Here is a 19,531-nt window from a genome sequence, read left to right as displayed (position 1 = left end):
ATGTCGCCATCCTCAGGAGGGCATCACGATACCAATACTCATTCTCCACTTGCACATGCAAGCCATGCCAGCATGGGGCCATCATGGATCTGGTGGTTTTTATCTCAGTATATTCAGATTAGCACGGTTGGCTACGTACGGTGCGAAAGAAGTTCAACACACATACGTACATTCCACACAGAGCCAGAACCAAACTGTTATATGCTGGCCTCAAAAAACATCTGACTTTGGCTGAGGGCCAAGCAGGGCCAGGCATAGGGGCTAATGATGCACGTGACGTCAACGGTATGGTTCGGTTTCTGCAGTGGAAAAAACAACCTGCTGCCTCCTTAGCCGGGCCAAGCTGTTTCGGCATGGCCTTAGCACGGCTCCGCTGTAAAGTGGAAAAGAGAGATACGAGGATAGTATTTGGGAGCCTGTTCATGAGAGGCAGGGCCTGTGCTGGATAATTTTCATTCCTGCACTCCTTTCACTACCCCGAATTGATTTGTTGAGAAATGGCAAGTATATTTTCAGTGACTCTTATCAAATGTCCATGATACCGACAATACCAAAACAACACTATTCACTGTAATGGCATTTTATGACACGTGGAATTCTCAAAGCGATGTTCTCCAGCAGAGAAGTTTTTATTTATAACCCGGCTGGAGCCAAATGTCACCTAACATTACTTTTGGTAGAGCGGTTTGCATAACCAGAGATGTTGAAAAAAGTTAGGGTCTTCATGGTCAAATGATCAGAGGTGCTGTTCTGATACACATTAGTGATTCTGAATGTGATGGAAATTCTAGATTTATTTGACAGAGGCCATCCTCCACATAGGACATTCACTATATTCTTTGGGTCTTTCGGTAAAGTCACGTAGATAGGTTCAAAGAAAAGAACAAAAAACTACGACATTTCGATCGCAACACAAGCGGTCGTCATGATGACGACCGCTTGTGTTGCGATCGAAACGTCGTAGTTTTTGTTCTTTTTGTTATTTCTTTTAACCTATCTACGTGACTTTACCGAAAGACCCAAAGAATATCAATTCGTGCAGTCACGAAAGCTTTAAGTCATGACATCCAATGTTATTCATCCATTATCTATCCACAGCTGGATGCAGGCTTCCCCATGGCCAACGCCACCCCTCGCGATCCTGAGATTCCACGTTTTCATCTCACTTCTGACCATTGCATTGACCTCATTGCTCCCAATTCATTAGTAGTACTCCTCTCCGGTGTGTTCTCTTGTTATTGATGCCATTCCATCACCAGGCTTGTCCATAGGCCAACATCCCTTTCGTGATGTGCCCTACCCCCATGCCCAGTTATGTCCTTAAATCGATGTCTATCATTCGCTTTTCTTCCATTACCTTTGCCGTTCTCCATGTCTCTGATCGATGTTGACGCTGCGGGATACATGCACCGTTTCAAAACTGTCGTCTTGTCATTCTGCTGCTTTTCAGAGACAAATTCGGTGCTTGAAAAGCACTCCACAGTGCTTTGATCGCTACGTGGCAATAATAGTTCTACTGTCCTTTGTATGGGATAATGGGGATGAGTTGGCCATTGGTGGAAGTTGAACTCACGACCTTAAAAAAACCACACGCAGTTGTTCTACCGGTGAACTTTCCCAGCTGCTAAACAAAGAAGGGTCCTTTTTTCACATAAATACATGCGATTTAGTCGTGAGTTATTCCAACTTTGGATTTAAGCCACGACACAAGTACACAGGAGGTCTTCTCTTGGGAATTATGTCACAAGGTCTTTAATGTGCCCTTTGAAGGCAATCCGCTGCAGTTTTACTGGGCACACACAGGAGTCCTATGCATGAATGCCGGCAGGCATATTACCCCTTGCACCATTGGGCTTCACCCACGGAGTCAACGCCGCATGAGTTGTATTGAGGGTACGAGCAAAGTCGGCAACATCTCTCATCACGACAATAACTGAAAGCACAACCAGCCCTTTTGTCGACTCACTGAAGGCATCTGAATGTGGTGTCATGTTTTTTTTTGGGGGGGGGGTTGTTTGACCATACTTCACCACGACGGTCACTGCGCATTGGTTAAGTGTTCGCCGAAAACCGGTTCGCTTAACACGTCACTCGCCGCTGACATTTGTTGTCTGTGACCAGGTAGAGAACTCAGGTCGCCGGGTTTAGAGAGCAGTGCGCTAACATCTGTGCCACCACTCCGACAACTACTTCCACAGAGCTTTCCTTAACCGTGAACAAATGTATCACTCGCATACGTTCGAAGCAAACAATTGTGCGGAAGTTGGAACCTTGCCCACACAGTGCCTCGTTGCACTTGAAAGAATTCTACGCAACGAGGTCAGGTTCGTTGATCATCCAGAACTCAGCGATTCACCCCAATCAGTTGCCTCCTTATAACTCTTCTATCACTACTATCAGGGTGACCATTTTTCTTGCGTTTTTTCGGTAAAGTCACGTAGGTAAAAAAACAAATCACGACGTTTCGGAGGCAACACAAGCCTCCGTCTTCAGGTGGAACCGTCACAGCACGCTCGCTGTATCAAGTAAATGTATCAAGTAAATACAGTGAGCGTGCTGTGATGGTTCCACCTGAAGACGGAGGCTTGTGTTGCCTCCGAAACGTCGTGATTTTTTTTATTTTTATTTGAATTTTTTACCTACGTGACTTTACCGAAAAAACCCAAGAATATGAATCCTTGCAGTCACGAAAGCTTCAAATCTACAAGGGTTACCATTCCCATGAACTCCCCTCATCGATTCCGACACTGGTTCGTCTCATCCAAACTGTGTTCCACCACCGCGCTACAGCTCCCAGCACTTTGCTTGACGCGTTTTCCCCCTCGCACTGTTCCACGTCGGAATTCCCTCCCATCGTTTATCTTCCCAAGTTTCTTAGGCAATGAACTCAAGTTTGCAGGCGCAAAGCACAGTGTGCAAACCGTTGTGCTATCTCTCCACCCCCGGATTGCTGTGCGATGTATTATGTATGTTGAACTTCTTTCGCAACCGTACGTAGCCAATTGTGCTCATAGGAGGGTGAATACAAGTCGTGCAATACATTCTGAATTGGAAATCTGCAATGTGGAATAAAATCATCGTCAGCCATGGTCTATCCACTGGTGGATGAAGGGCTCGTTTTCGTTAGCACAGTATGATGACCGCTCTGCCACCTTTGCCAATTAAAGTGAAGGCAAAGTGTGCGGTTGTGATGGGAACTCCGTCAAGAGACATAGCGGATTGGCTGACGGCCCACCCGTAGCGGAAAGCTACAGGTGAGCTGTGAGCCGAAATATATCCCCAATGGTGAACTGAGAGACAGAGGTCGCAACCGGGTGCCCGATACCCGTACCCTACCCGATACCCGGCTACCCGTACCCGATACCCGTACCCTACCCGATACCCGGCTACCCGTACCCGGCCGGGTACGGGTACCCGTTTGCGACCCTGGTGCGGCCGGATACGGGTACGGGTAGACCGTGAGTCATTGGTGAGTAACCGTTTGTCACTCATTTCCCAACGTCTTGTCTCTTCTCACAATTCAAGTTCCTAGAATCAATCCATCCGCGCCTGCAACATGGCTTCATCCCAGAGGTCGCAATCAGGTAACCGATACCCGGTACGGGTACGGCCGGGTACGGGTACCCGTTTGCGACCCTGGTGCGGCCGGGTACGGGTACGGGTAAGGAATCAAAACCCGTTTGCGACCTCTGCTGAGAGATGACCACATTTAACAATGGGTATAGCCTGCTGAACGGACAAGCCTGATAATATGCGCAGTTTGACAAGTCGATTTCTCAATTTAACTGTTTACAAAGGCTAATTTCAAAACGCGGGTGTGCTGACGTTTAAAAAGTGACAGCGTTCGTCTCTCGGGGGGATCCCTTGCACGACTAAATCATCCCAACGCAGCCCAAAGTGGCTCCTCCTCGTGAGCAGTAACAGAAACGCTCATTAATACTTCAGGCCTAATAGCCACAGGGGCTACCATCGATAAACGTGTCACAGTTGACCGTGGTTGATTCTAGATTTGAAGCTTTCGTGACTGCAAGGATTCATATTCTTAGGTTTTTTCGGTAAAGTCACGTAGGTAAAAACATTAAAATTAATAAAAGTGAAATAAAATAAAAATATAAATCACGAGCTGTCGTGGCTGTGACGGTTCCACCTTAAGAGGGAAGCTTGTGTTGCCTCCGAAACGTCGTGATTTTTATTTTTTATTTTATTTTACTTTTATTAATTTTAATGTTTTTACCTACGTGACTTTACCGAAAAAACCTAAGAATATGAGACCGTGGTTGACATGAACGCATGCACGCAGGATATGCTCGTGCTTAACTTTCTTTAATGTTTTTTTTTATCCTGGATTCCCCCCCCCCCCCCTTCGGCATGGCAGAGTTGGACGCGCGCTAAACAAAGGCTCAGTTTTTTTTACACTGATCGCTGTGAATCCATCTTGAACCCCGTTGAATTCCAAGCCAGTTTGGAGTTAGACCGACGGATGAACAAAAAAAGTGCATAAAGAATGGAGCAGTGTAAAATCATAATCCGATAAAATTATGGGCACTAATTACATTACTCGAGACATGACCCATCTGTGTGTAGTTTTCCCTGAGCCGAGACTTGCCTGAGCATTCAACTCGCTGTGGCAGTCCGCCTGGCACAGTCAAATTCATCTTTTTCCCTTTATTGTACTGAACAGTGGAACAATTCTGTTTTTACAACGGCGTTTAGTACGGATGAGAATTATCTTGCTCCATCGCTTGTGAAGAATTAAAATGTATTACACGCGTAATCTGGTATGAATTCACCCGTGAATGGGTCCCTTTGTGTGTGAAAAATGTGATGTTAACTTGCGTATAATACAACTTTTGTACTGAGCTCACCGAAATGCAAGTCTGAGATAAACAACGGTCGTATAAATCGCCATGTAACGCGTATTTAAATGACACCGTGTGGTTTTTTTTTAATTTCTTGCGACGGATTTATCGGCGCTCGCTGCATACTGCGGATACTTGACCTGGACTTGAGTCCGAAATGTGTTCACTCGCCTTCTCTCTACCATCAAACCGCACTAATGGGCTAATCACCTGTTGGGCATACAAGGAGGGTAATTGTGCCAACGTTATACCCCGGGAAGGGAAATGTAATGGGAACTGCAGTAAGGAATGTTCCATTATTGTGGGTCTGGATAATTTGGTAAAGAAACCACCGGCTGTAATGGCCTCCTCTCGCAAAACAGCTTCCTGAGATCTTTAACGACTTATCCGTTCTCAACAAAAGATACTACTTTATATTCAACGTGCAGTATGCCTGGCAGGATTTGCTTTCACACACACAAACCAGTTCTTTTTTCCTTTAGCCACATGCCCAATGGCTCGTTTGATCCACGAACAATAACACGAGGAAAACATTTCGATTTAAAGCTTTCGTGACTGCAGGGATTCATCTTCTTGGTTCTTTCGGTAAAGTCACGTAGAAGGGAAGTAATAAAATAATAAAAATAAAATATGATAAAATAATTCTCACGACGTTTCGGCCACAACGCTGTCTTCTCGACAGACCTGTTTTTTCACCTGAGGACGGCTGCTTGCGTTGTGGCCGAAACGTCGTGAGAATTATTTAATTATATTTTATTTTTATTATTTAATTGCTTCCCTTCTACGTGACTTTACCGAAAGAACCAAGAAGACGAGGAAAACAGCTGCGCACCGCGAATGCTCCACGACAGTGAAGCTCTCTCCTTCGCGCTCCTCCTGTCCCCAACTCAAACATTCGCGGTGGCCCCCCCTCCCCCTCGCTCCGCTCCAACGCCCTAAAATTCCCGGAAAAATCGCAAATCGCGTTTTCACCGCCGAGGAGATGTTTCTTTCGCGTCGCATCATTTCATCGCGGATTTTTGTTTCAAGGGTTTCGGCGAACATCAACGCGGACTCGAGGAGTTCCGATGCGCGTTTAAAAAAAATCCATCGATCGGACACGAGTCCAGTAGATGATGGAAGTAAGGGGGGGGGGGGGGAGAATTAAAATAAAAACTCAAACTCACGTCCTGGTTGCTCATGTCCCAGTAGGGCCGCTCGCCGTAGGACATCACCTCCCACATGACGATGCCGTAGCTCCACACGTCGCTCGCAGAAGTGAACTTGCGGTAGGCGATCGCCTCAGGGGCCGTCCAGCGCACCGGGATCCTCCCTCCCTGCTAGCAGCAGCAGCAGCAAACGGAACGCGACATTCACACAACCTTATCAACCTTGTCGACGACGACAGCACCGTGACCTGGGAAATCTGCTCCCCGAGCGCATCGTTTCCTGTTATTGTACTACTATTGTTTTTAATTACACTTGTTTACCCAGGAGAGCCTCACGAGAGTCTAACGAATCTTTTTCAGCAGCAGGGTACCGTCAAGTTTTCACAGTAGAGGGGGATTTTTGCTGCACTGTGTCAAGGACATTTTGTCATTTGCTGATAATGTTTCCGGAGGAAACCCGTGCAGAGCAGGTGGGAGAAAATACAAAAAAAAAATCGACATCGAACAGGCACCCGAGTCAGGAATCGAACTCAGGTCCTTCTTGCTGAGGCACAAGTGTTACCACTTGCGCAGAGGTTAGTGCACTGCGCTCTAAACGGTGACCAGTTCAATACCTGGTCAAAGCTAACGTCAGAGCTGGTCCTTCACCAAGTTGAAAAGATCAGCAATGGATTGACAGGGGCCTCTAAACTTTAAACGTGAAATCAACAGGAGTACCCGTCTGTTAAAAATGACAGGTATTTCATGGGAACGTGTTTCAAAATGTAATCAAGACATTTCAAGTGAACTCTTCACATGCTGCAGACCGTTGCCACACTTCTACCATGGGAAATTAAGCAAAGTGCCTCTGTAGGACTCTCTTCAGTTGTCCGTGCAGTTGAATTAAACTTTGTCGTCTCAAACTAAGTTTAAAGCCAGCATTGGGCTTCATGCTCCCGAGATTTTACCACGCGTTCAATGTGGCATTTAGCACTTAGGTGGGACAAAGTCATTGTTATGCAAGTCCAAGTCGAGTCGCAAGTCATCAAATTCATGACTCGAGTCTGACTCGAGTCCAAGTCACATGACTCGAGTCCACACCTCATAGGTGGGACAAAGTCATTGTTATGCAAGTCCAAGTCGAGTCGCAAGTCATCAAATTCATGACTCGAGTCTGACTCGAGTCCAAGTCACATGACTCGAGTCCACATCTCATAGGTGGGACAAAGTCATTGTTATGCAAGTCCAAGTCGAGTCGCAAGTCATCAAATTCATGACTCGAGTCTGACTCGAGTCCAAGTCACATGACTCGAGTCCACATCTCATAGGTGGGACAAAGTCATTGTTATGCAAGTCCAAGTCGAGTCGCAAGTCATCAAATTCATGACTCGAGTCTGACTCGAGTCCAAGTCACATGACTCGAGTCCACATCTCATAGGTGGGACAAAGTCATTGTTATGCAAGTCCAAGTCGAGTCGCAAGTCATCAAATTCATGACTCGAGTCTGACTCGAGTCCAAGTCACATGACTCGAGTCCACATCTCATAGGTGGGACAAAGTCATTGTTATGCAAGTCCAAGTCGAGTCGCAAGTCATCAAATTCATGACTCGAGTCTGACTCGAGTCCAAGTCACATGACTCGAGTCCACATCTCATAGGTGGGACAAAGTCATTGTTATGCAAGTCCAAGTCGAGTCGCAAGTCATCAAATTCATGACTCGAGTCTGACTCGAGTCCAAGTCACATGACTCGAGTCCACATCTCATAGGTGGGACAAAGTCATTGTTATGCAAGTCCAAGTCGAGTCGCAAGTCATCAAATTCATGACTCGAGTCTGACTCGAGTCCAAGTCACATGACTCGAGTCCACATCTCATAGGTGGGACAAAGTCATTGTTATGCAAGTCCAAGTCGAGTCGCAAGTCATCAAATTCATGACTCGAGTCTGACTCGAGTCCAAGTCACATGACTCGAGTCCACATCTCATAGGTGGGACAAAGTCATTGTTATGCAAGTCCAAGTCGAGTCGCAAGTCATCAAATTCATGACTCGAGTCTGACTCGAGTCCAAGTCACATGACTCGAGTCCACATCTCATAGGTGGGACAAAGTCATTGTTATGCAAGTCCAAGTCGAGTCGCAAGTCATCAAATTCATGACTCGAGTCTGACTCGAGTCCAAGTCACATGACTCGAGTCCACACCTCTGGCATTTAGTACTTAATTAATTTTCAACGTAAACCGTGTGTTTAGTGTGTACTTGAGTGTTATGTGCAAAAGAAACGTGGTTAGAGCTGATCAGCAGCTGCTACTGGTTGTCAAATATTACCTTTTAGAAGTCCCATCGCTCAAGACCATCGTTTTTTGGGGTTATATGTGTTTGTGCACCACTGCCAAGGGCAGTATCACCTGTTCTTCGGCATGTGCTGTACTCTATGGATTGTAAGAAAATTCCCCCCTTATTTGCAAACACAAGTTGGAAGTGCGTCTTATAATCTAGTAGGCGTATGTTACCAGATTAGTATAACTTCATCGATACTAGGCAAAGTGTTTGGGTTTCATCTTACTCTCCTAAGTGCCTTCTTGGTTCTTTCGGTAAAGTCACGTAGAAGGGAAGTAATAAAATAATAAAAATAAAACATAATAAAATAATATGACATTACATTATTTTATTTTATTATATTATTTTATTACGTTTTATTTTTATTATTTTATTACTTCCCTTCTACGTGACTTTACCGAAAGAACCAAGAAGATGAATCCCTGCAGTCACGAAAGCTTTAAATCTCCTAAGTGTCTTACAATAAAAATGTTGATGAGAGAATGTCTTGTTACATGATAACTTTCAGCGATTTTTCAATCCACCGCTGGATGAAGTCCTACCCCACACTGTGTTGGTCATGAGGCTTGTCTGCTGCTTATACTTCACCACGCTGGTCACCGTGGGTTGGTGATGGGGGTGACAAAGGTCAACTCGGACATCACCTGCCACTTGACGGGCTGCCGTTTTGCATCACCGTGGCCAGGAACGCAACTTAAATGCACCGTTCCATTCCAACAAGTGTGGTCAAACGACCCACAACACAGTGTTTGGAGAGGTTTTCATCCATCAGTGGAACTTACTTTGTCCCCCCCCCCTCCGTCTTAAACTAGCACTGCCCTCGTATTTGCGTGAGATCCAACGGGCGGGGGTGGAGGATGGGTGGGGGAGGGGGGCGGGGGGTAGGTAGGTGTGATGTCATCGCGACGCACGAACGCGGCTCAACACTATTGGATGGCAGGTGACGTCACAGCGCATCGATCTGTCCGTGCGCTAGCCAGCAAAATTTACATTTTTAACGGACTATGTTATGTTTTCAGACGTCAGAAAAAAGTCCAGGTAAAGTCTAAAAACTCTCACTATGCATATAAAATATGACCACTCGCGCATTAAGCGTATTGCAAAGTGAGAATCATGACTGTATAGAAATGTTTCCCCACCTAACAGCACAACTTAATGTCACATTTTCTAACAAACTGCATTGCTTAAAACGTACATACAAATGCCTTTTTATAGCAGCCCGATGCATGAGTTTAATTATACATTTTTTTTGAATATCACAATCTCTGCCAGATAGGGTCTCTCCTGATGACATCGCTGAAATAAATGAAAATCGTTTTGTGGTCCATCAAAATGTCCTGAAATTATCATTCTGGAATCTGAGCTTTGAGCCAACGCTTTTGAATGAGCGGCCTTGTGATCCCACAATTGCAGGGATCAAACGAAAAAGTCTACACTTTGTTATGGGTGGAATGAAAACTCTTAAAAGGAAGAACATGTTGAACAAGATCGTCTTATGCATATCACACGTGCATTCTTGGGGAAGTGGTGGCGTTGTGGTCAGCATACTGCGGTATATTACACCAGGTGACCAGAGTTCAATTGTCAGTACGTGGATGACCCGTCCTTGGCGAACGGCATCGTGATATCTGAACCGATTGTGTGCAACCAACCTCTTCACCAACCCGCATCGAACAACGGTGGTGAAGTATGGTCAGACAGCCACCGTGACTGACACAACGTGGAGAGAGAGGCCTTCATCCTGCAGTGAATTGATGAAGGGACTGAAACTGATTGTATGTTTTTTTTTATTACCCATTATCAAACTAATAAAGTTATAAAATATTTTTTTTCACTCACACAATTTTTTGTTTAAATGACCCACATTAGACCAATACAATTTCAAATATATTTTCTCCTCATAAAACGCATTTTCTCCTTGTAGTTGGTAGAGTAGTTTATACGAACTGCTGAATGATAAATTGACCATTAAAAGGCTGATTCTCCTGGGAATGAAATAAATGGACAAAAGTTTCTTTTGAAACTTCCTCTTAAAACAAACACACTTCAGAGCTTGCGCTCCACATTTAAAATCTTTAAAAGTTCTCAGTGCCTGCTGATCATGCAAAAAAAAAACCCTATTAAAACATTCGCAACATAAACACATTCCATGCTTTGCATTCAACAAAAAACCCAGTTTAGACTGTGAGTGTGTGCGTGCACTGGGCCAACATTACTCATAGGGTTGCCACCTCTGAGGTTCAAATAAACGGGACACATCATGGGGAAAAATATCTCAGTATCGGAAGAGGAGAAAACCACATGTAGCTGAGTTCTGGATTTTCAGTGCTGTATGACTATATTCTCCACATTGTAGGATGCTCTGGAAAACAAGACACCCTGAAACTGGATTATAAAATCCAACCCCGACGTTTTATTTTTTAAATATATGGAGAAAATTAAGTCCATAATAATTCGGAGAACATGGGATTACGCAATTGACAAAAACCGAGATTTTTTAAAGTCCCTGGAAGAATTAAAGATCTTCCCAAGGCACATCTGCCTCAATAAGAGGACGTTCAAATAATAATGTGTGACACTTTGTATGTATGCCATTCTTATAGCAAGGCGGTCACGAAGGCGCAATGTTTCGCAGGCATCGTCTGCAGGATTTTTGCGCTCAGGGACAATGTTGCTATAAGATTTTTTTTTTCACCAAATTGGGTCACACGAGCAATTAAAAAGAAACGTCACAAAGTCGGATCGTGCCGCCGGTACACACGCAATAACTTCCTTCCCTTTTTCAAATTCGGTCACGGGATCTCCAACTTCCGCCGCCAAGCAGACGCTGCGGCATTAACCAGGGGGCGGCCGCTGGGCTCGAACCGCACATCTACGCAACGAGCGGCAAAGGCGCTGCCGCCGAGCCCGTGTGTCGCCGCGCCGGGGGCAGGTGGCAACCCCAGGGACTCGGTGTCATGTGTTTCCTGCCCGCTTTGCTTTGCGCACCACCTTGGCGGTGTACGCGGCCTCGGGGTCGTCCTCCAGCACCCGCGACAGCCCGAAGTCGGACACCTTGCACACCAGGTTGCTGTTGACCAGGATGTTGCGGGCGGCCAGGTCGCGGTGCACGTAGTTCATGTCGGACAGGTACTTCATGCCGGCCGCGATCCCGCGCAGCATCCCCACCAGCTGGATCGACGTGAACTGCCCGTCGTTCTTCTGCAAGGCGGGTTAAACAAAAGAAAAAATGATCAGTGTGGCACATTAGGAATGGATCACTCTTTTAAGTATGTCCTTGTGCAGCAAGGGAGTAAAGTGTGGTTGTGTGAAGGTCCTGATGTGCTGTGCAGTGCATCAATGCATGTGTGTAGAGAAGCATGTGATGACTGAGTCGGGCCTGTAGGTGGCTGGCAGGGTTATTGAATGACCACGCGGATATACCAGTCACATGGTTAATGGCGGCTCGGGAGCAAGGCTGGTTGTAACACACGTGTTGTTGCATTTTACAGAGTGCAGTGCGGTTCTTCACAAGATGAATATTAACCACAATAAATAAATGTGCTTGCCCTCGATTTGGAGCACTTGCCCACGTCCTTCATTTGGAGTATGCAACATCAGGAACGGTTGAAAAAACAATAATAAAAAACGCCCCTATTCAACTGGCATATTTGAGCAGAGCTGATATAGGGGGCCTCATGGTGCAGGTTCGTCGTTTTCTACTCGCTCATTGCCAGGCTGAGCCAGAACTAAACCGTGATGCGTTGGCCTTGCAAGACATTTGAATTTGACTCGGGGCGAAGCAGGTACAGGAATTGGGCGTATGTATGTATATATGTTGAACTTCTTTCACACCGTGCGTAGCAAACCGTGCTTATCAGAGGTGCCGGTGAAGGACAACAAACTAAAGACAAAAGGCAATGACACATTCATTGCGTGTGACGTCAAGTCAATACGGCACGAGGACACAGCGTCAAGGCGTCGTCTGCATTTGCGTCCTGACTCGTTCAGCGCATGTTGCATCAGTAGGACGACCTGGCTTCTGCGGTGGAAACACAAACTTGCGCTCCCGTGCCATGCCGGCCTGGTTGAGGCCATGTACTGCAGATTCTACAAACAATTGGAGATATCCATATGAGGGGTAATAGCTGTAAAACACAGCAGAATGTGTATAGCTTGGGCAGCTATTCAAATTGGACCAGGATCAAAATGATCAATAGGTGGAACACAGCATGGGATGGAGTATTATTGAAAAGCTGGGACTTGATAATGAAAAGTAAACATACTGATGTGCTGAAAAATAGCTTTTTTGCATCAGTGTCTATGACCTACCCGCTGTGACATATTTACTTCAATATCACAATATCGAGGACGCTTAGCAATGGATTTAATGCAAGAGTGGGACATTGAATAAAACATAAATTGGGAATTGCACAAAAAATGTTTTCTACACCATCTTATTGTATATGGCCTGTCTGTGTCTGGAATGCGGTACTTTTTCACTATTGCATTTAAAAAAACACAATCGGTAAAACTGTCCACAAAAAAAGCAAGGGCTCAATTCTAATTTTTTTTTATGGTTACGTTATTGACAAAGGTGAGAAATTGTTGCCACTTGTAACAACTTGCAGCCACTTATAAAAATCCAGTCCGCTTGAGCTGACACATTTCTCATTTTCTAATATTGTCCTTGGCTGGGGCAGTTTCTGCAAAATTATAGAAGGAGAATGAAATAATAATAATACGAATAAAAATGCGTGCGTTTGCGGTAAATTGGAAAAGGGCCATTCAGCGCTCAAATGCTTTTTGCTGATGTCGTTTTTTTAAAAATATCCATTTGGTGCGTCCGTAGCTGATGAGTGGGTGTAATAATGCCGCTGTGACAGACTAATTGCTTAATTTGTTGCTCCTTTTCAACCTGTCTCGTTTAATTGTAAATTCACGTCAGTGTTTACCCGTGGTTTTGCCCGCGCCGTTTGTCAGTTGCTGAGCAAGGCACCGACAAAAACAGAACCACACTCACTCCGCTTCGTTTTCATTGCAAGTTCATTTTCCCCCGTTCTTGTTTGCTTCATTGAAAAGCTTCCCTGCCGATTGTAATACTCGACTGCCATGTTATGAAATCTTTATTGGAGGGGCAGCGGGCGGTTGGCGCATCCCATCACCCCTCTGGCGTCGATGTGATGAGTACCACTTTGTGGCGAAATCAGCAGTGGTTGGCCTACGGTCTGACTCGTCCCCTGCCATAGGAATGTGGAATTCCCACCACTGTCTCACATAACTGTAAGCAGGAGGTGAGCACCGCCTCAATGCTCGTTCGAGCAGCAAAATCACTTTTTTGACTCTTTGTTACCGCTCGAACAAGACAGTATCAGCCAAAGCTGGCCTACGATATGTCCATTGGCAATTACTAACAACATGGTTACAGCCTTGATTACAGACGTATTGGGCATTGTGGTTGTTTAACCGTACGTGGCCACGCTCATCAGTGCGGGTTGGCGAGGGCAAATATACTCTGGCACCGTTTGGATATCACTCGCCACTGATGTTGGTCGTTGCTGGGAATCAACCTCAGGCTCTGTCTCTCGACCTGTTCTCCACCTGAGGACGGCTGCTTGCGTTGTGGCCGAAACGTCGTGAGAATTATTTTATTATGTTTTATTTGTATTATTTTATTATTTCCATTCTACGTGACTTTACCGAAAGAACCAAGAAGTTGAATCCCTGCAGTCACGAAAGCTTTAAATCGAAATTCAACATCAGGTTGTTGGGTGAAGAGCAGAGAGGGCCTCGCACTGTGCCACCGTTCTCTCCGCATTGGCAATTAAATGAGCCGACATCGTTTTTCGTATTATTATTATGATTCACGTATTAATAACCTTTAAAGAATATTTACAAATGTATACTATTGGCCAACATATATTCTGACTGAATATAAACGTGTAATGAGCATCGCAAACGCGTGTAGCAATGCAACAGAATCCATTTAACAAGCATGGTGAATGAGGAACATAGTTACAGTCTTCACAAAAATCCAAAACTTGTGGAAAAAAAGAGAATGTATACACACTTGGGAACATGCAAAGAGATTAGGAACGACGCAAAATGGACTGTCAGGGCTTATGAAACCCATTAAAATAAATAACCTTGGAAGTGCATTAATAGCCCAGAAAGGGTGATATAATAATGAATCATGCAGTAAACAAAAACATATTTAGACGCAGGGGAAATTTGATTCTTTCACTGCTGAATAAAGTCCTCCACAATTTGTTTCCATCTCTCGTGAGTCTGCAATTCACCTGCACGTCGCCCCAATCTATTAAAACTGAAAAAATATATATATATATTATTTTACCAGGTAAGGCCCACTGAGCTAAAAAGCTCTCTTTTTCAGAAGCGACTTGGCCACAAATGATAGCTCACCAAAGTGGCTTATCACATGAAAATGTACAGCGACCAAATACTGTAAATCCATGTTGAATCTAAATGTGGAGGGAAAAACCGGAGGACCCAGAGAAAAATCCACGCGACCACGGGGAGAGAGACACGCAAACTACATATATACAGCAGGCGTCAGGGTCAGGATCGAACTCACGACCTCCTGCATACCAGGAGAGATAGTTAAAATATCGTTATCGTGGCACCCTCAGTGGATGTTCCATCGGGCGTGCTCCATTCCTTGGCTGCCACTCCATCACTATTCTTGACCATCGGTTATCCCTTCTCAGCAACGTGGTCTGTCCCAGCCCACTTACTTTTCTCAACAGTTTGAACTTTAGTCTTTAACCTGGGTATGTTCTACAATCAACGTGCTCATCTCTCTGTCTCTCAATGTACTTCCAGGCCTGCTAGTCGGCCAGTAATATTATATTCGACCAGTTGAGAGCCAATTGAGACTACACGTTCACTTTCAGAGCGAGATCTTGGATATGAAGGCAACTAGAAGATGCAGATACACATTGAATATTGTTTGGTTGTGGTGGGGGACTCGTAAAATCCATAAGCTTAAAGGCAGGGTAAGTCTATCACAGATGGATAAATTAATGTGCCAACCTGCAGGGCATTGAGGTACCTATAGGAGATAGTAGAATGAGTATGATTTTAAACCTATCTACGTGGAGTTTTGAGTGTTCTTCAACCATTTTAATGAAAGATTAGGCCGAGTCGCCTTCTCGAGGGGCTCGTTTTAGAGCTACCTCTAGCGGAGGCCCCCTTCCACCAGCGGTGGCGGGCAGCAAGCAACTGCAGGGCTGCACCTTTACCTTGTTATGGTTGTACTGAGAGTAAATTAACGTCGCCAAAATAAAATTGCGGTTGATGGGGCGATATTCGCTACATTACACACGGGCTTTATAACATTACAGTATAGCCGATAGGTTTAGGCGAATGTGAAGATAATCTTAACGCCCCGTTTCTTGTAATATTCACACAATTAACGTCACAAATAACATCGTATTAAAGGTCTGCATTAAGCGAATGCATTTGAACCACGAAGCATTTTTTTTCGTATCGAAAATAACAAAATTTAATTATTCATTACTTCCGAACGCACTTACCCTTAGGAAGGAGTCCAGAGAGCCATTCTCCATATATTCCGTAACAATCATGACTGGTATACCTGTAAGGCACACATTGCAATCAGTGAATTTCATTACCGAATGCATCCACGCATACCTAACCACCTAAATACTACAGCACTCACAACTGTCCCACCGGCAAGCTTACCATTGCAGCGCAAAACTTTGGCTTTGCGTCCGAAGCCTCCTAAACATTGTCACTTATGCAACATTTTCTAATTGGCTTCTATTTTCAGCCAGGGCTCTTCCTCCCCTCAGGTCAACTTGGCATGAAATTAGCAGCTGGCTGTTATATGTCAGAGCTGAGTTGGTGTGTAGCAAGGGAAAGGGCTGAATGCAGTCAAGCGCGTAGCTAGTCACACACCTCTAGCTTCAATCAAGTGCTCGCTAATAATTCCTTCTCAGCTCGCAAATCACTTTTCCTGGGGTGGGCGAAATTCTGCTGCTACTACCACCGCCGCTGCTGCTGTTGCTGCTGCTGCTGCCGCTGCCATAACCAAACTTATCCCTTCCAGAAACATCGTGCGCATGTTTTCGTATCAATTCGTCACTTCCGATAATATACACTCGGGATGAGGTTTGTACGTAAAGGACAAAGTAGAATTTCTTTGGGGGGATAATTTAGATGAGGCAATTGTTTTACGTGCCGTTGCCAGATAACACCACGTTTGATGGGATAATGGAAATGTGACATCACATAAAGTTACATTACATTACGTGACATCGTTGGGTCAATCCAAAACATGAAAAAAAAAATCGGGATCTTCCGAACGTTGGTGTTTGGGCCCATGTTTCGCATTTTTTGGATTAATATGAATCATTGGGAACGTCCCTAATATATACGTTGTTACGGACAGCTTGAATGTTGTATTGTCCTTAGGTGATGCACTGATGAGGAACGTACTGCTGATGTAACCAGGAACGCGATAAGGAGAGCCAAGGTTAATTACCGTAGAGATAATTTCGTGCCATTATCGGTCACCTTTCACCGAATCTAATAACGCTTAGAAATATTCAAACAGACCCATGTACACAAATTATGCAGAGTAAATAGGCTGAATTATTTACATTCCATGTGATCATAGAGGATGATACTGTTGCTCGGTATAAGATGAAGGCACAGCCCTGCAATCTCACACGCCAGAATCAGATTTTTTTTTTTATACTGGACGAATCCGATGAGCCACAAGGCGCTTTTTTTTTACCCACAGTCCCTTTCGCCGCTGCTGGTAGAAAAGGGCCTCCACTAGAAGCAGCTTAAGGTAGCCCATCGAGAGGTGTATGTTTGTTTAGGCCTGCTCTTCCCCGCTGGCCAGACGTCTCGGGAGAGGTGAGAGAATACCCACACTTTACCCCACCACGAGGACACCTGCCAATCGACTCGTTGTGCTGCATCCATTTATACCGCTCGGTGGACAGAGGGCAGCTGGATTGAAGAAAGCTTGCCCCCATTGTTTCAGCCCCATACATTCCAAACGCGCTCACCCATTACACTCTGACTGCATTGCCCACAACCAGCAAAATGAACTTGTTTTCATTTTTGTCTGAAAGGCCAGAGCCATTGCTCCAAACAATACGATTTCAATCCCCATTCTGTAATAACTCATATGCAGCAAACATCCCTTGTGCATTAGTAGTGTAAAGGGCCGTAATTTTAACAAGTCATCTTAGCATCTGGAATCTGATACAGACTCTTATGCTGCTAATTAACTCGTGTTTTGTGATTTAAAAAAAAATCCCTCCCCCCAATGCTTCACAGACAACCGGGCAGCTGTGGCAATCAAACAGCCGGAATTCTGAAGACCGCCTTCATGGCTCAGTGTCTAATGCATGGACGACCACCAGAAGGTGTGGGGACGTGAATCAGAGATAGCGGGGGGCGGGGGGGTCACACACACACAGCACACAGCACAGGAGCAAGTCCTACAAGGATGCAATGTCACGCACACGCAGACACAGAGATGGGCACTACCGCAAGACAAAGACAGAGGTCGCCCGGATAGCCTCAACAGACTGCTGGGACAAGTTCGCATAGTGAGCACCTATCAAGGCCACTACAGCACACGAGGAGGTGGTGTTGTCAGTGTTATGCTCAGCTGCCTTTGTCTCCCCACTGCTGGTGTTCACACAACATGCTAGGTACTCTTGTACGGTCGAGTCAACTTCGGGGGAAGTCCAGGGTAGGTTTTCACACCTGTGTTAGTCAAGGTTGGGAGTTGTGCGGTGTGCTAGTCACTCGCACCGCCGCTCCATGCCACATAAACACGTGCTTACAGGAACCCACGCAGCAACGCATACATAGCAAAACAACAACAAAGATATTCTTAGGTTTTTTCGGTAAAGTCACGTAGGTAAAAAAATTTTAATTAATAAAAGTAAAATAAAAATAAAATAAAAATCACATTTTACTTTTATAAATTTAAAGTTTTTTTTACCTACGTGACTTTACCGAAAAAACCTAAGAATATGAATCCTTGCAGTCACGAAAGCTTCAAATCTAGAACAACAAAGATCCCCTGCGTGCGCCTTAACAAACTGTTTGGGCAAGTGCTGTTAGCGAGCACCTGTGAAAGGCCGGCACGCCAGACGAAGGGGTGGGTGGCCAGCACCACGTCCAGACGCTATCGTTTCCCAAGTGGCGATGTTTACACATCGCACGAAGTAATCATTTGAGGCCGAGTGGACCTTGAGGAGACCCCGGACTGGTTCAGATAATCGTCACAGGCGTTGGCCGTGAGTGGGTATCGAACTCATACTACATAGGCCCTTTGCTCACACACCAACGCATAGGGTGGCTGCAGTAAGGTACCTTCTTCTGAAGTCCCTTTAAAAAAAAATAGAGGTCCTTTCACCTGAAAATATAAAAAATAATGGGATCGCTATATAAAATTCTTAGCTTCTTCTCACCATTCCGTCAATACTCGTATGTGCGCACACATTAGCTCACTTATTTTCATCAAACCCCCACTCGTGAATCATTTTTTCTAGTTTACACCCTGTGATTATATTGATTGCAATAATGGGGCTTCATTGCATTGCCGGGCTCGCGCGGCCGCGTGGGCATCGTGGGTGGTGAATCAGTATTCAAGGGGCGATGTCACCTTTGCAAAGGTGAGAACAAAGTCGGGGGTTGCCGCGATGTGGCGACGCCACGATATATACACCGGTACGATGCAAGAGCCGCGGCAAATCGCATCGGTCATTTCGTTTGCAAAAAATATCGTTTGTCGTAGTTCGTTGAATATGTGTTGTGTGCATTTGGCAGCACGTGCATTACGACGAGCGTGTTGCGGATTCCAAGGTTGCAATGACTAGGAGGCTTTGAATTTGAAGACTTGTTGTTGCCAGAAAATTCAGCTAAATAACTTTTAATTAGTCTTGACTAGCAGTGGTTCTACAGGAAAAAAACTAAGTAAATACAATACTAATACTAATGCAACATTCAAATGCAGAGTTATTTGAAAATAATATTGCGATAATCGCGACACCGCAAGAGTAAAATGTTATCTCGTCATGAACACTGATTTCACGGGGCCTGAGAAAAAGCGTAGCTTTCTCTTTTCTACATCTTCATATTATTCCCCCTCTTTCCTTTTGCTTGTTTTCACCCATTCTCTAGATCACACCCAGAGCCACCTGTTGATGCACGTG

General features: G+C 45.0%; 1 protein-coding gene across 1 annotated transcript in view; it reads right to left on the bottom strand.

Moving 5' to 3' along the window:
* LOC144730701 (ephrin type-A receptor 4-like) overlaps positions 1 to 19,531 on the bottom strand; it is a 148,380-nt gene that overhangs the window by 16,329 nt on the left and 112,520 nt on the right. Inside the window, exons 11-13 of the mRNA XM_078611392.1 lie at positions 15,860 to 15,921; positions 11,313 to 11,525; positions 6,026 to 6,178 (exon numbers count right to left, since the gene is read on the bottom strand). Coding sequence (XP_078467518.1) covers positions 6,026 to 6,178; positions 11,313 to 11,525; positions 15,860 to 15,921 — 428 coding nt within the window. The remainder of the gene's footprint in view (positions 1 to 6,025; positions 6,179 to 11,312; positions 11,526 to 15,859; positions 15,922 to 19,531) is intronic.

Source organism: Lampetra planeri, chromosome 36 (assembly GCF_965212315.1).
Source record: "Lampetra planeri chromosome 36, kcLamPlan1.2.h2, whole genome shotgun sequence".
NCBI classification, from domain to species: Eukaryota; Metazoa; Chordata; class Hyperoartia; order Petromyzontiformes; family Petromyzontidae; genus Lampetra; species Lampetra planeri.
This window is presented reverse-complemented; position numbering and strand designations above follow the sequence as displayed.